This window comes from Diorhabda carinulata, chromosome 5, assembly GCF_026250575.1.
Source record: "Diorhabda carinulata isolate Delta chromosome 5, icDioCari1.1, whole genome shotgun sequence".
Classification (NCBI taxonomy): domain Eukaryota; kingdom Metazoa; phylum Arthropoda; class Insecta; order Coleoptera; family Chrysomelidae; genus Diorhabda; species Diorhabda carinulata.
This window is the reverse complement of record NC_079464.1, coordinates 10,163,256-10,179,886: the sequence shown is the minus strand read 5'-3', so window position 1 is coordinate 10,179,886 and position 16,631 is coordinate 10,163,256. Positions and strand designations below refer to the sequence as shown.

Here is a 16,631-nt window from a genome sequence, read left to right as displayed (position 1 = left end):
TTGCGGATGGTTGAAATGGTGTCCATGATCCACCATTCCATTGCAGTATGGATCGGGCCATTATCATATTTTGTAACATTTCAATGGATATTCTGTTATGCATTTTATTCTTTACAATGTTATTTATCGATATTTGAAGTTACAAAAATTCCTAAAAATATAATATCTCCAAAAACATCTCATTCCACATTTTATCCCTAAATTTGAGGTGAAAACCCCTAAGCTGGGAACCTTGTATTATGGATAATTTGATAGTACAAAAAGAAAATTTGAGAGGTTATGTTCATAGCGTGATTGTCTTCTGTTTTTCTGTATGGACAGATAATCCGTTCGCAAAGCACAAGCAAGAACAAAGCTATAGTTCATAGGTCAACTAGGTGAAAATTTAATAGTAGTTATACCACAGAACATACCAAGTTAGGGTATGTTCAATGAGTTTTACCCTGGGTGTGTTCTGTGGTAGTTATATGATCTGTGGTATATTCTATTAGGTTAATTGTGAAGTTTTGCTATATAAATTTGAACTTAACCTAAGAAAATAATTTATAGATAAATTTTATCATACAAACATATAGATATACATTTTTATAAACCATGGTGGGAAAATGGATAAGACAAAAAATAAGGATTATTTCGTATTCAAGGACATAAATGGGAATTTGTTAAAATTACAAGTTCAAGAAGTTTCTCAATGTTTAAAAATTAGAATAATTCACTGTGGACCAACGATATACCAAAGATGTATCATAATATTTATAATTGCGAGTATCGACATGATTTTACTTCTCGTTAACATTGTTTCCATCTGTATTATACTCGCAATTTTATGTTTTGTTTTAATTTTAACCTATACAGTATGTAACATGACTATTGAAGGTAAGAATACCCACAGAATTTATCGCTTCCCATAAATAATCTACTTATCGTAATATTTTTATTTAACGTTACGTGAGCTGAGGCAAAAATTTGAATACATCTTAGTTTTGATAGGAATTAAAGTATCCAAGGAAATATTGAAGTGGACTGAAATATATTTTCAAAACCATTTAATAGTTGCTGGGAGTTGTTAATGGAACCTATTTTGTTATCACTGTCATCTTTTTAAATTTTTAAAAACATTGTTACAATACAAATATGAGAAAAATTTTCTTTCTATACTGTACAACTAGTATTTGGATTAACCGCTGTTGAGTTGTAAAATATAACTTTTTATAGGTTTTCACTTGAAGTTTTTTAAATTTCGATCAATTTCATGCCCATTCACAAAAAAAAATAAACTCAAAGTCTTTCAAATTTGTTGAACTATTGAAGTAAAATGTTGTGCAATATGTAAGTCTTTTCTAATATATTTTTTAGTAAGTACAACTAAAAGTATTTTTAAAAACAAAATGTTTGTCGGGTATCATTTATATCTCTTTCTAAATGTAGAAATGCCTGAACAGAAAGAGCTTTTATGGCTCCCCCTAAAATGTTTGCACTGGTACTGAATGAAAACTTATAGTGTAATTCCTTTAATATTTATGTAATTTTTATGTAAAATTAGTTATTATTTTTTTTACAAAAAATCATAACACTATATAGGCTCTTAATGTGAATCAAACAAATCTTTCATATTTTTAAAATAACTTACTTACCTCATTATCTTTATATATCTTGATAGAATTTTATCATCCATATTCAATGAACTTCCAATTAATCTATTGAAATTTCGCAAACTTGCCTAATTCTCATAATTACATGTATCAATTGAGAAATCCAATTCACAATTGATTATTTCTTCAGGGTAATTACAAAATATTATATTAAAATTTTAAATATTTCACAATACCTATTGTAAAGTGTTGGGAGTTCAATAAAAGGAAATTATTTATATTAAGGTAATTTTCTAAACAGTTATTAAACTTTGATTTTCCTGATGTTTTCTTACAAGAGTGTTAAAGTTATTTGTATGCCAACTCTCTTTTCATTTTATTACCAATTTTTTATAGGAATATGATTTTTAACATGTTATCTGTTCTTGTTATTTATATAAGATGGATAGTTTTCATTGAAGTTCAATATCCTTTTTTTAATTAGAATCATCAAGCTCATCAAAATAGCCATTAACTTCCAACCAATGAAGAGGTACATTGTTGGAAAATCTTTGACCACTGAGACATTTGTTCAAGTTCGGAAGTAGAAAATAATCCGATGGGGCTAAATCTGGCGAATAGAGTGTATGAAGTAACAATTGAAACTTAAATTAATCAATTTTGACCAATGCAATAACGGATGTGTGAGCTGGTGCATGTCTTGATGAAACAAGACTCAAAAGTGGCAATAAGTACACATAATACTCACTGACAGTTCTTTTTTCAATGCAATCAATGAAAATTTTCCCATGCAAATGCTAAAAAACCAACGCCATGACCTTACCTGCAAATGATATGATCTTTGCCTTCTTTAGAGCCAATTTTCCCTTTTCAGTCCATTGTCCTTTTGTTTTGGGTGTGAAGTGATGGACCCACGTTTCACCCATGGTTATGAAACGGCGCAAAAATTCGGCTTTATTTCTATCAAACATTGCCAAACACTCGATGGAAACATCTTCACGACGTTGTTTTGTTCCATTATGAGCAAACGCGGTACTCAACTTGCGTAAAGCTCTCATGTCAAAATTTTCAGTTGATATGCCACACTTTTTGAAATACGTACTATGTCTGCTAGCTTCCACACTTTTAGACGACGATAATCCAGTTTTTTTCGATTTTTTTCAACATTTGTTGAGTCATCTCCTCATTTGGTAGACCACTGCTATACTAGTCTTTGCAGGTTGTTTGGCCTCGTTTAAACTCTGCTACCCAATATTTTACTGTTGATAAAGAAGGAGCAGTCCCAGCCAGAGTAAAATTTAGTTCAGATTTTATATTGGTTGGGCTAAGGCCTTTTAAATAAAAGTATAGTATCACATAACTATGACCAATATGCTGAATAGATTGTGTACTTTCCAATACAGTGGTATTTTTCAAGCAACTACCCCTATACCGGTTAGGCCAGGTACTTTTGGGTATTAATGCCAGTGTACAGGGTGTTTTAATTTCAAGATAAAAACATACATTGGTTTCAAGAAATAACAAAAAACATGTATATTGATTTGATTATTGATAATTACAGTGTGAAACCTAAATATCAGCATATCACTAGATCTGATTTTGTTATGTTAAGTTAACAATACTGCTTGTATTAACTAATACTGAAATAGCTAATGCGCACTTTTTGTATGGATTATCGAATGATAGCACCTTAAATGTTAAGTATAATCATATATATAGCAATAGCAACTTACTGTATTTTCATTGGTTTCAAATCAGTTTTGTTCTCTTACAGTCAACTTTATTAAAAACAAGTCAACTCTGTGAGTTATCAACAAACAAAACTTATCATACACACCTGTATTTTCAGTTGTTTCAAATTTTTTTTTATTTTTATTTTTTTTTCTTATCTGCAACTGCCTCGTCTATTATATTAAATTTAACTTGAAATTGTTTTAGAAAGAACATTGTATCTTTAGACTTTTACTGACAAAGTTATTATTTTTATAATTTTAGAAAATCTAGTTGTAATTAAAGATATAGGAATCGAAATTGCAAAGATAAAAGTTGTTGGAGTTAAAAGAGATTTCTTTCCTCATGAGCAAGTACAAAACGTTTTTATTAATGAAGTTATATATAGGGTAAGTTATTTTTAAGCTTTCAATATAATCTAGTGAAATCTGATATATTTTGTTTATATTTTTCAGAATAAAGTGCTATTTGTACTGACATTATTAATAAGTGGTCTCAAGAAAAGTCAGTTGGTTCCATTGTTTACAGTGAGTAGTATAAATCAATATTTTTTCAGCAAAATAAAATATTTTTCAAAATAAATCATAAAAACTATAGTACAATTCTAAAATATATAGTATCTCGAGAAAAAAAATGAAAATAGACAAAGAAATATTCATCAGCATTGAAATCTACCCCAGTAGAACCACTTCGAGTGTGTACCATCAAGGCAGTTACAAATGCAATGCAAACTTAATTGTCTGACCTCTATTTTCTCTGCAAAAGCGATGGGAAGCTCTAAAATTTATTGAACGATATGGCTATAAAAAATCTATGATAATATCGAACTCCTTATCAGTTCTCATTGAAAATTAAACTATTTTAAGAATTAAACTGAAAGATAATGAGGTACGCATAAAAGAATGATAAAAATGTTTATGGATAAAATCACATATCGGACTCATTCATAACGAGCATGTAGACAATTTAGCAAAAGAAGCCAATAAATAACAAAATAATCGGAAGAAAGTATTATCAAAGAAAAATTGAGTTTAATCAAGGATGGCAGCACTTTTGGTACAAATATTGTACCAAGAAAGAAATAAAATATATACAATTACATCCAGATATTTCCAGTCAATACTGGTATGAGTTACCTTGAAGTAGCATAGTCACTATAAGTAGACTCAAGTTTGGACATGCATGTTATCCAGTACACCTTTATAAAATAAATATAGTAGATTCCAACTTATGTGATAGTTATAAACCTATATGCAATTTGGAACACATTTCTTTTAATGTAGTAAGTATATCCAGCATAGAGAAGAAATGTTTGAGAATCAAATAAAAATCCATGAGTTTATTGGCATTAAATGAGGTGACTGTATTCAACATTCTATTAAAATTAATTAGAGACTGCAAGTTAAAACTATAATATAGCTAGTTTCGTCTCCTCTGTTACTCAACCTAAGTCACCCAGAACGACCTCTGGGTGTGAAACATATACCATTAATCCCGTGTTCCGCAAAGTGTTTACCGCGGCACACTGGTGTATCTTCGTCGTTAATTGGTGTGCCTCGGAAAAATAAGTTTTTGTTTCATTCATCTTATTGCGTGGTTTCGTTTAACGCAGACGGTGGAGGCCTCCCGCTAACCGTACTCTCGTCGAATCAGTACGTTTGCGCCGTTTAAAGTCACGGCACGCTTTTGTTTCGTTGCTTATTATGGCGTAAAATAAATATTATAACAAATGGATAAATTCATCAAACGTAGTGTAAGTTTTTTAAGTGAAAGTAATGAAGAAGAAAAAGAATCAACGAAAAAGAAAATCAAAATTGTTCATCGAAAATATGACGAAAGCTACATAAGGTACGGTTTTACTACTACCCCAAAATGTCTTGGGTGCGGAGAAACTTGAGGTAATAATTCGATGGTGCCCAGTAAACTAATACGACATTTAACCACTAAACACCCATCAGAAGTCCAAAAAGACAAAACGTAGTTTCAACGTTTGAGGGACCAATCGAAGAAGTAGGCAAATCTCATGAGTTTGTTTTTCAAAACCTTAGACAAAACATAGAAAGCAAAGCTACTTGATCGCTAACATGTTAATTAAATTCAAAAGGCCGCATTCTCTTGCTGAAAATTTAGTTTTACCTGTCTGCATAAAATTGTCAAGATAAAAATTAGCCAAAAAACTAATAAAGAAGTTTATTTAACGATATTAAATCGACGTTGATTGAAAAATTGAGAGTAAGTGAAGATTTTGCGCTACAAGTTGATGAGTCCACTGATATCGGTGATCACGCGTATCTAATCTCAAATGTTTCCATTTCCCTAAGATTGATCTGCAACCTATGGATTGGGTTCAAAATCCATTCTACGAAGGCATTCATTTTGGATACTTACCAATAAATGAGCAGGAAGAACTGATGGAAATGAAAACAGATCGCACATTAAAATTAATGTTTTCAGAAACAGATTCGGAACATTTTTGACAATGTGTGGAAAATGAATATCCTCTGCTTTCTAATCATGCTATTGCAATATTTTTGCCATTTGCAACGACCTATTTTTGTGAATTAGGATTTTTGACTGTTACTACAATAAAAACCAAAAAAGAGATCCCCTCAGAACGATCAACGAAGAGATAAGAGCAACTATTATTCCAAATTTATACCATCTATGCTCGAGGCTTATATTTCGCATTAAATACCTTTTTTGCAATTTAAACTTTACGTTTGTTGATTGATAATAAACATTGTTTCGATTATTAATAAATAAATGTTGATTATTATTACTTAAAAATGTTTTTTTGTTTGTGGTGTTCCTTTAACAATTTACCTTAGATGTACTTTGAACACAAAGAGTTTGTGGAACACTGCAGTTACCCATCCACTTTGATACTGACAACATGCATGGTTGCTTAGATTTGGTTCATTTGTGACTTTAACACTTTAGCTAATGGCTAAGTGGACGATGTCATCGCTACCATTTTCCATAATTATTGTTTGTTATTTACATTTAGAACCTTAAATACTCAAATCTAAGAATAATATCTAATTGAAAATAATAAAATAATAAAAGATAGTAAATGTGTTTAGAATCCTGATTCGGTTAAACAAACTAGACTCACTCAAAATTTAATATTAATGCTCGTTATTAATTTTTAAACATAAATATTTGTTAGATTTCATTCGATGTTGAAAATATAGTATTTTTGCATACTAAATATTTTTTCAACAGTTGCACGTTGCTACTTTAAGTATAACTGAGTAGTAAGCAAATAAAAGAAACTAATTACTGCTTTTTTTAGGAAACCTTTCCACAACTGGCTTTATTGAAAACTGTGTTCAACTACATAAAAAGAATATTATAGACTGTTCTTATATTATTTGTTACAGAAAATAAAAAATAAAATTATATTATTTTTATGTGTATTTCATAGATCAGATAGGAGACACAAGGAGACCCCGAACTGCAAATAAATAGGGTTAGACGATGTAAACAATTAAAATACCTAGTAAGCATAATTTCTGAATATGGAACAACAAGACCATATGAGAAATGTGTGCAACAAGCGAAAAAAAACTATACAAATTCTGAACTCATTTCTGTGGTTAGGGAAAATTAATCTAAACACAAAAATGACAATATACAAAGTCCTATACGGAATAAAGATATACGACGAAGATCAGGTCGAGTATACACGACCTCAGAGCAAATACAGACTAAACAATTGGTTTGGTACGGAGATGTGATGAGGATGGAGCGGGACAGGTGGCCGAAGAAAGCTAGGACCAAGGACCTGGAAGGAAGAGATTGATCAGACCATGAAAGATAAATTTCTATGCATGCAGTAAAATATTAAAGTTTAATAAAACATAAATATGGTGCTACTTGTATGCGATGAGCCGATTTGTTAAAATGATAAGGACTGGAAATGATGGGAATGTAATCTGTCGTAAATGGTTATAATAAATTAATAGTTCAAGAAACGACTGCGCCTCTAATTGGAACGTAAAAAATTCATATTTATTTGCCTTTTGGTTTTAGTTTGTGTACAGTAGAGTTTATTAGATATATTAATTCAATTCAAAGTTAATATACACTACTACCACTGGCACTATGGGCCTCAAAGAGCCTTGACCTGACATCCCTCCAGTCATCACGGTTCAACTCTCGGCGTCTCCACTACGTCACACCTAGCTCTCAAAGATTCTCTTCGACATCATCCAGCCATCTTCTGTTACCAGGCTGGGGTCTTCATAGAGCCGATTGAGCTCGGTGTATGTACGAGTGTGCCACACACTCTGCTCGCATATTGGTCCATATATTCGTCGTAAGATTTTTCGCTCTAACGTGGTGAAAAGCCGCTCCTCGCGACTGTACAACACCCAGGCTTCGCTAGCATACATGATAACCGGGCGAAGAATTGTGCCATAGATCCGCTTTTTCGTTCTCCAATTCAGTAAACGTGATTTTAATAGTCGTTGGAGACTGAAGTATACTCTGTTCCCCACTTTCACACGTTCTCTTGTTTCCATGTTATTATTTTCGTTCACTAGTGATCCCAGATATTTAAACGACGGTACATTTTCGAAATTATATCGGTCTACTTAGAAAGCCCCCGGGGAGTTCTTCTGTTCCTTTACATAACCATCCATTTTATTTTGGACTCGTTAATGGTAAGCCCCGCTCTACAGGTTTCCTTCTCCAGCTGCTCAAAGCTTTCCTTCAGTTTACACTCACTTTGACTGAGTAGATCAATGTCATCAGCGTAGGCCAGGTACTGCACTATTCTGTCGAGCAGAGTTCCTCTTCTATTAACTTCGATCTTTCTGATGACTCGTTCTAGTGTCAGGTTGAAGAGGATACGCGAGAGGGCGTCTCCTTGTCTGAGACCTCGTCCTATTTGGAGTTCTCGTGAGGTCTACCTCGCTATCTTCAATTTGCTCTTGTTCTCAGCTGACGTCATCTGCATCAGGCGAATAAGTTTTGCAGGAATGCCAAAAAGACGCAGCGTGCTGTAGAGTTAAGACTGTCATAACTTTGTAATCTATGAAGAGCTGGTGTACGGAAATATCGTGCTCATAGCACTTCTCCAACATGCAGCGAATAACAAAAATTTTATTAGTTGTTGATCTCTTTCTCCTGAATCCGCACTGGTTATCTCCCGGGGCTATTTCGGAGAATTTTTCCAGTCTCAGAAATGACTTTAGCCAGTATCTTATAAGGCACACTTCAATAGTTCTGCAGTTATCAAGTTCTCACCAGGTAGGGACTTTACTGCACATTCTACCTCCCACAAACTCTGGTCCCTCACATCTCCACCATCCGCTTTACTGTCATTAAAATGGAAATATACACCTGTGGTTTTTATCAATTTTTTGATAAAATTATATTTATTTCAAAAGAACTTTGAAATCAAATGGATAAATGGGTAAAAAAAAATTAACAATGATGATAATAAGAGTGATAGCGGTCAGACGAACGAACCCGTGTCCAGTAGAAATTTTTTCTCTGTTAATGATTACAATGTTCATCGCAAGTATAACGAAGACTTCTTAAAATTTAGATTTACATATACAAATGAAACTGAGCAAACTGTTCCTGAGTGTCTGGTATATGGTTGAAAATTCTAAACAGTACTATAGTTCTATGCAAATGTCAACGTCACTTTCTTAATAACCATCCGTCGCTGTCATCAAAGAACAAAAGTTACTTACAGAAATTATTACCTACAAGATTGAAAAGCAATTTAATGTGTCTCAAAGAGACCAGATACCTTTCTGAATTAATTGTTTTCAAATTAAAATCCCATAGTTTGACATTATACTCGTATTAAGGTGAAAACACCAATTGTGTACCAGTATTCGTACCACCTTCTGTATACTCATTGTGAAGCACTACAAGTGAGTCACTGTCATTTGTTTATATACTTCTCTCGATATCACCAGTAGGTGTAGCACACACTTTCCCAGTATTTTCCCTGGATACATTATTGAATTTATCAGTCGATTCAATCTTTAACTCATTATGGTTGGGATATTCATCTTGCAAACATTCCTCATTGTTGTTCTTGATATATTTGCCATGTATTTGTATATGACTTTGTACTTCCTTCCAAAATTCATACAAGGAAGAATCTGCGACCCTGCTCAGGTTCAATGAATCACAAAATGTTTTGTATCTTTTTTCTCCAATTATTCCTCGAATCACTGATACACAAGCGTGATACTTCGTTTTGATGTCAACTTCAGGAACCAAATGTCAAGATTGGGATAAGGTTCCATTTCGTTGAATTAAAAAATTCAAGTGTCTTGATCTACGAAATTATTAAAATCCAAATATCACCCTAACAATCGAAACAACTGTTTTCCCAATGATGACACTGAACTTAACCATGGTTTTCTATTGAAATTTAGGACATTAATATTTCACTTAAAAAGTCTAAATTTGTTGACTTTCCTATGATGATGATTTATATCAAATGTTATAACTTGTGGGGGCGGCCGACAACAATAACTACATTCTTATCAGCAGATTGACGCCAAATTCGAGTACGTACAGTGGCCCAATACCTTATTTTTACATTTTGAAATTAAAGTGTCAACATGTCGATTAGTGTCAACATGTGGATTAGTGTCAACTGTTGGCACTTTTACCTTACCTGCTTGTCGTAAAATTGTAAAAAGAATGATCTATGAATCAGCAGATATTAATATTTGTAGAATTGGAAACAGTACTGGAGCAGTATTTTATAATAATTAATTACATTAAAACAATATGCCAGGCAATGGATAGAAGTTAGGTCATTGTTTGAATTAAAAAAAATGAGATAAGGGTATTTCTGGAACAACATATAATAATTATTTTGCTGATCTATTAGTTGATAAAACGTGGTGTGCCAAGGTAGCTTATTTAACTGATATTTTTGTAATTTTTAATAACATAAATACAAGTGTGCAAGGACCTAAAGAGAATCTTTTAGTCTCTATCGAAAGATTATTGGAATTAAAAGAAATTTCTTTATGGAAAAATAGAACACAAGGAAGTAGTAGAAAAGTTTGAATCAGTTCCGAACAGTTGTTGATCTTTTGACAATACTAAAGCAAAGAATTGTTCAATGTTTTATGAATTAAGAAATGAAAAAATTTGATTGGGTTCAAACTCCATTTGTGATAAACTATACAACGGTATGAATTAATCTCAGTGTGTAATAACAGAGATTCAAAAGTGTTAGTGTTATAAATATGAATAAAATTTTCAAAAAACATCAACTTCTACATTAAATGTAGTTTGTAATTCATCATTAAATGAAATGTTCATTACTTTGTGTTGCTATTTTACTTCATATTCCGTTGAAAATTATCATTTGCTATTTTTATAAAATATATTGTATTATATGTATTACTATTATAGACTATTATATATATATATATATATATAATGTTATAATACTATGTTTTTTAAATTTATCTAAATGTTAATGTACCACCAAGTTTTTAAGTTATTGAAAATGTAATATGTCAAAGAAAAGGTTGAGAATCACTATCTTAGAACGAAGAAATTCCATTAAATTGCATCTATTATCTTTGATATTGATGATTTCTTTGATTTCATAATTTCCACTAATTGTAATTGTTCGAAAAGATTTCTGTTGAAAGCATAGTCCTAAAAGAAAATTAAAATAATTATTAAAATGATGTAGAAGAAACGTACACTCACATTTTGGTTTGTCTTTAGTTTTTCAAAGATATCTTCAGGAATGTCACAATTAATTTCTGGTTTATTCAAATTAATCTTGATTCTATCCAAATATTCTAATTGTTGTTTCGTTATTTTATTGTTGACTTCATTTATGATTGAAGGAATTTTTTTTCTAAATGTTACCATTGTTTGTATTAACTGGGCAGCGGTAGTATGATCTAAAATGTAAAATTTGTATTATTGTGAATTTTAAACGATAACTTAGACATACCCATGTTTGTATACAAATTTGAATTTTTGTGGTTAGGTTAACAGTCATTTTTGGATATATATACCATAGATAAATTAATAATTACCCATTAATCTATGATACATGTTGTCGATGAAATCATTCAAATACATCAAATATAAGCAAATTTCTAATGAACTTGGCGAAAAGTGTGTGTGCATGCGCCTTTGCATTAGTTTTTTGATTTTTGAAGTTAAGTTTAATTGGGCTGAAACTACATAAAAAACTAAATATACCAAAAAACAATTTCGTGTTTTTCTAATAATTCTTCTAAATTTGAATATTAAATTTGATATCTTCCATCTTACACGTAAGACCGTGCTTCCATCTTTTTTTGAGTCTCGTCTTGAGTGAATTGATAGGTAATATCTGAGAAAACTAACACAGTTAGTGGTCTGTGGGTCACACTAACCGAAGAATCATTTTATACAATCTGAAATTAGGGGATATTTTTAATGCAAACTATGTACAGAGGATCTTGAATCATTATAAGTGCTCCACTAGCCTGGATAGTCTGCTATCTAGATTGATGAATAATAAGAGAGGCCTAAGGTTACTGTTTATCTGTGGGCTATCATGTCAGCTGATTTAGAAGACTTGTGATTGAAAATAACCTCAAAGTCAGTGAACTTAATAAACTATAATTTTTTTATAAGAGTCATTAAAATGAAAATAATTATTCTAATTACCGTTCTTTTCCAAGCTTTTAATTTTGGTCGATGTCATTTAGAAGTAGTTCAAGACGACGAGGTATTAAATTTGATACGAACTGAAAAATATGTTGTAGTATTATTTTCAAGAAAGTACTGTGAACCATGTGATAATTTTGAGAATGAGTTAACTTCGTTACGAGAAGATTTAGTAGAAACGTTGAATGCATGGGTGGTAAAAGTTGAAGATAGTCAGTTGAGTAGGTTATATAGTCCTGATAAAGAACCTATATTGGTGTTTTTCCGACATGGCATTCCATTACTTTATGACGGACCTGTAAACGATGAGTACATATTGCATACATTTACTACCAATAAGGAACCATTATCTAAAGAATTGACAGATAATACATTCGAACATCTGACACAAGCTTCAACTGGTAATGCAAATGTATCTTATCTTTACATTATATCTTAACAATAACTTTTTTTAGGCGCAACTACTGGAGATTGGTTTGTTATGTTTTATTCTACAGATTGTGTGGAGTGTAGTCGCTTACAAGCTAGATGGGAAGCAGTAGGTGCTTACATCAAGTCAAGAATCAACATAGCTAGAGTCAATAAAGGTGGAAGTGGTGCAGTAACAGGTAGAAGGTTTGATGTAACAACTGTTCCTGCATTTATTTTATTTAGGCAAGGTAAAATGTATCGCTATCATTTACATAAATATGATGTTGAATCACTGAGAGATTTTGCTCAGAGCTGGTATAAAAATGTTACGCCAGAAAAAATTCCTCTGCCCAAATCACCTTTTGATGATTTTGTAACAATGGTGGTGGTATATATGAAAGAAAATCCTTGGTTGTTGCAACTAGCATTAGGTACATTTTTGTTAGGATTATTTTCATCACTAGCCATGAAGTTTGTACAGAAAAAGCAACCCGAAAAAAAGAAGTCTGATAAAAAGAGCAAAGAAAAGTCTAAAAATAAGTAAAAGCTTATAGATTTTGTAATAATATTTGGTAATTAGGTAGTTAAGACTGACACACTGTTTACTACTATTACAATACAACTTGACTAATTTCAGTGATAGTTCTTCAGTAAAAGTGCATATGCACCACAAAATTGATGACTCCTTTTTTACAAAAAAATGTAATTCAATTCTGAACTGTTTTTTTTATGATTGTTCTTATTTAAAAAATCAAGAATCAGAAGTGAATTCTATAAGTTTTTCGTATTCTTGAAAGCATAAAGTTGGGGGCTTTTCATTTATAAGAAAAGAATTTTTAACCCATAAATACTTTTCCAGATTGGTACCCAATTTATTAGGAAAGTACTGTGTTACCGAGCTTCCCATGTTTCTAAGATGATTAGCAATATGAAGGCTTCCCATATCATCTCACAAGATTTTAAACAGTCTCATGTTTAACAGTCGAGACTTTAGAAAGTTTATTATTCAAACTGACTCTTCAAGAACAGTTTTTAATGAAACTGGCATATTTTTAATGGCTAATGCCTGACGATGAATTATACAAAGACTACAGCTGCAATTTTTCATTTCCCATAAGATATCATTTTTAATAAAATACTTGTTAGCCAAGCAACGACTCCCTTATGTATCTAGCTCGACGGCCTGTGATTCCGTGTAAAGATAAAAAAGCCTTCATACATACTGGAACATCACGAGTTATGAGTCCACCAAGGTAAGAGTTTTGTTGGTCAGTGTTACCTAGAACAAAAAAAAATACCTGATTAGACCAGTAAGGTAAGTTGTTTGTTATTGTTCGTTAAATTCCCGAAGGATTCTACGGCGTTCAGGTTCAGGAACAACAGTAAAACAGCGAAAACTTTTACACAAACAGTCAGATCCAAGTTCATGGGTAGTGGCACGCAAAATTTTCATTACATCTCGCCCTCTACCGGTTTTTTTGCGTTTCTTCGTTTCTCTGTTTGATGAACCAGCTTCATTTTCACTTGACACTGAGTAGTCACTATCCATTGTGTACAAAACTGTAAATACTATACCAAATAAACTGGCCTAGCTAATAATATTGCCAAAAAGCAACAATACATGCAAACTAACGGCTGATGCAATAAAAACTAGTGAACAGGGCCGCGTCGTCATACGAATTATCACCGTAGACATGAACTGATGCCGTTTTCCAATACACGCGAGGACTCATGTCATTCTTCCCAAGTATAGCGTATGTTTTAGCTATTCTTTTATGGACTCAAGCGGTTTTTACCATTTAACGATTTCATTATCTGGTAGTAACCCAAAGTGGCATAAAATAATACTGCGTGCGGAGTTTCGTATAAAAATGGAATACTGCCGTTTTTCCCCTGGACCCTTCAATTGTAATTGTTAACTGAAATATTTTTCCCTGTCAAAACAATAATTAAACGGAAAAAAACGTCGACACACTAAAAAATCTTACACGAAAATGTAATATTCAGTAGTACCTACATAGACCGTACTATAAAAATGGTTTGGTATCATGCGGTAAGATATTGTTAATCTGAGTGGAAGTTTAACAACTGTACATACCTTATTGCGGTACTTCATTGACACACAATTGATTTGCACTTAATTAAAACGTGAGAAGTTACACGGTAATAAATGTTCTTAAGCGGGACTGCAGCGGCGGTAGGGAGGGGCGTAAAATATCGATATATTAAACTATCGATATTTTTTCAAAAAATAATCGATAAATATATATACATAATATATAAATAATATTTTTTTGATCTTGAAATATCGATAGTGACTATATCGATATTTATTTTCGAGTATCAAATTCAATATTTTTTCAAGATCTTCATAATATTTTATACTTATTATGTATTCCACTTAATGTCATAATATTTTACCAGCAAGTTAATTGGAGAGTATATTAAAGAGTGAGTATTTTTGATGTCTATAACAGATGATTACTGGTTTGAATAAAATTCAGATTACTAACCTCTGTTTAAATGATTATTTTCTGACATTACTAAAAACTTCATTTTATAAACAATATTTAGAAGTTATTTGTATGCCAATGACTGAATGTGCTACTTTGTTGGACGAGTCCAAGGTGTACACAACATTTCTTAGACGACGCATAAGATCAAAAACATTTTCAATTAAATTGATGAAAGAAAATAAATAATAGAGGATTATTTTATTCATGATTTTTTTCTGGTGACACCACTTTATAAAGAACTCGTACTATTTTTAGTACCTTGCACGAGATTTATCCGGCAACGAATTAAGAACGGCCGTATTGCTTTCTTCGGTGAGATCAGGTGGCGTGGATTCGAGTAACTCTTCATCATTGATATTTTCTTTTTCATCATCATTGATTGTTATTCTTCAATTTAGACAAAACTTCGGATAAAACAAATAATTTCAGAACATTAAAAATTTAAGGTTATGCAAAATCATCGAAGTGAAACTGTCAACATTGAAGTGGCTAGAGTCATATTTAAGGAAGTGAAAGTTATCTACTCCAGAGCGTTCCGAAAGTGTTTTGCAGTACGGAACTGTCACTTTCACTACATGGAACACTCAAAACGCAACTTTCGGTATGTAAATGAATACAGAACGAACAACTTTCAGATGGCGTCGTCTAAAAATATTTATTTTCATAATTAACGAATAAAACTGAAAAAATTAATTGTGTCTCCATATTTTTTAATGTTCGAAAAATATCGATATTTTTTAGTCTCCAAAAATCGATATTGTTTTAAAAGATCGATACGATATTTATCGATATGTTGTTTTCGTTTACCATCCCTAAGCGGCGGCCGTATGGTCGGACTAAGCGAGGAGTTCAACCATCCGAAGTTGGATTAGTGAAGTTCTACTGTATATAGATAGCAGCTATACTTTATTTTTAATTCAATAATTTGAATGTACGAACGCAGAGCTTTGTGTGTTGTATGCTGCGGATTGTTCTAACAAAGCTCACCTTTAGCATCAGATTGTGAAAGTGCTTGTAGTGGTAGTAAATAGTGTGTTCAGTAAGAATACCATTAACAATTCTAGAAATTCCAACTTAGATAAGTCAATACTGAAATATTTTGATAAGAAATTCATTTTTAATTCAAACGGTTGTCATTATATCGTAGGTAAATCTGATTTTAGAAATTCTAATCTTAAATATCGTTCTAATATTTTTTATAAACTTGTTTGTTATTAAAGAAGAAAATATATTATAATAAAGTGGTTTTTTACTTTCTATAATCCTCATCCGATAATTATAGTTGCAATAAATTTCAAAGGATGCTAGTTAATGTTCACACACACAGAAGTGAATATCTAAAAAAAGTTACTTATTAAATGCTCAGTCTCACGAATAATATTGTATCGGTGAATTAAGAAAATTTTTTTCAATAAGGTTTGAGAAAATGTTAATATTTTGAATGTTTCATTACACTGACCGACAAGATTTTCGTAACACAGGCAAGACCTTTATTTTTATAATGGAAATAACGGCCCAATAATGGAAAAAATGTTTATTAAGCCATAACACGTACCACTTTTAAATAGCTTAATTATTTCTGTTTACATTAGCAGGTTTGTAATTTTATAAAGGGGCGGTTAATATCGATAAACTTTATGACTGAATAAAATACCTGAACTGTATTATTCAGAATAAAAAACATAAAAATAACATTGAAAGTTAGTATTCT

The 16,631-nt window shown here is 31.7% G+C and overlaps 3 protein-coding genes across 3 annotated transcripts; 2 read left to right on the top strand and 1 right to left on the bottom strand.

Annotated features, from left to right (window-relative positions):
- The first annotated feature begins 472 nt into the window (after positions 1-472).
- LOC130894224 (uncharacterized) lies at positions 473-6,777 on the top strand. Its single transcript, XM_057800871.1, has 4 exons — positions 473-876; positions 3,588-3,712; positions 3,779-3,850; positions 6,619-6,777. The coding sequence occupies exons 1-4, from the start codon at positions 606-608 to the stop codon at positions 6,679-6,681; spliced, it is 531 nt and encodes a 176-aa protein (XP_057656854.1). The 5' UTR covers positions 473-605; the 3' UTR covers positions 6,682-6,777.
- A 3,996-nt stretch (positions 6,778-10,773) lies between these two features.
- On the bottom strand, positions 10,774-11,419 carry LOC130894067 (uncharacterized). The gene is made up of 3 exons (XM_057800627.1): positions 11,287-11,419; positions 11,034-11,233; positions 10,774-10,979 (listed from the first exon to the last, which is right to left on the bottom strand). Exons 1-3 carry the CDS (start codon positions 11,288-11,290, stop codon positions 10,881-10,883), a joined length of 303 nt encoding a protein of 100 aa, XP_057656610.1. The 5' UTR covers positions 11,291-11,419; the 3' UTR covers positions 10,774-10,880.
- A 50-nt stretch (positions 11,420-11,469) lies between these two features.
- LOC130894019 (thioredoxin domain-containing protein) lies at positions 11,470-16,161 on the top strand. Its single transcript, XM_057800532.1, has 2 exons — positions 11,470-12,394; positions 12,449-16,161. The coding sequence occupies exons 1-2, from the start codon at positions 11,971-11,973 to the stop codon at positions 12,946-12,948; spliced, it is 924 nt and encodes a 307-aa protein (XP_057656515.1). The 5' UTR covers positions 11,470-11,970; the 3' UTR covers positions 12,949-16,161.
- Positions 16,162-16,631: the final 470 nt, after the last annotated feature.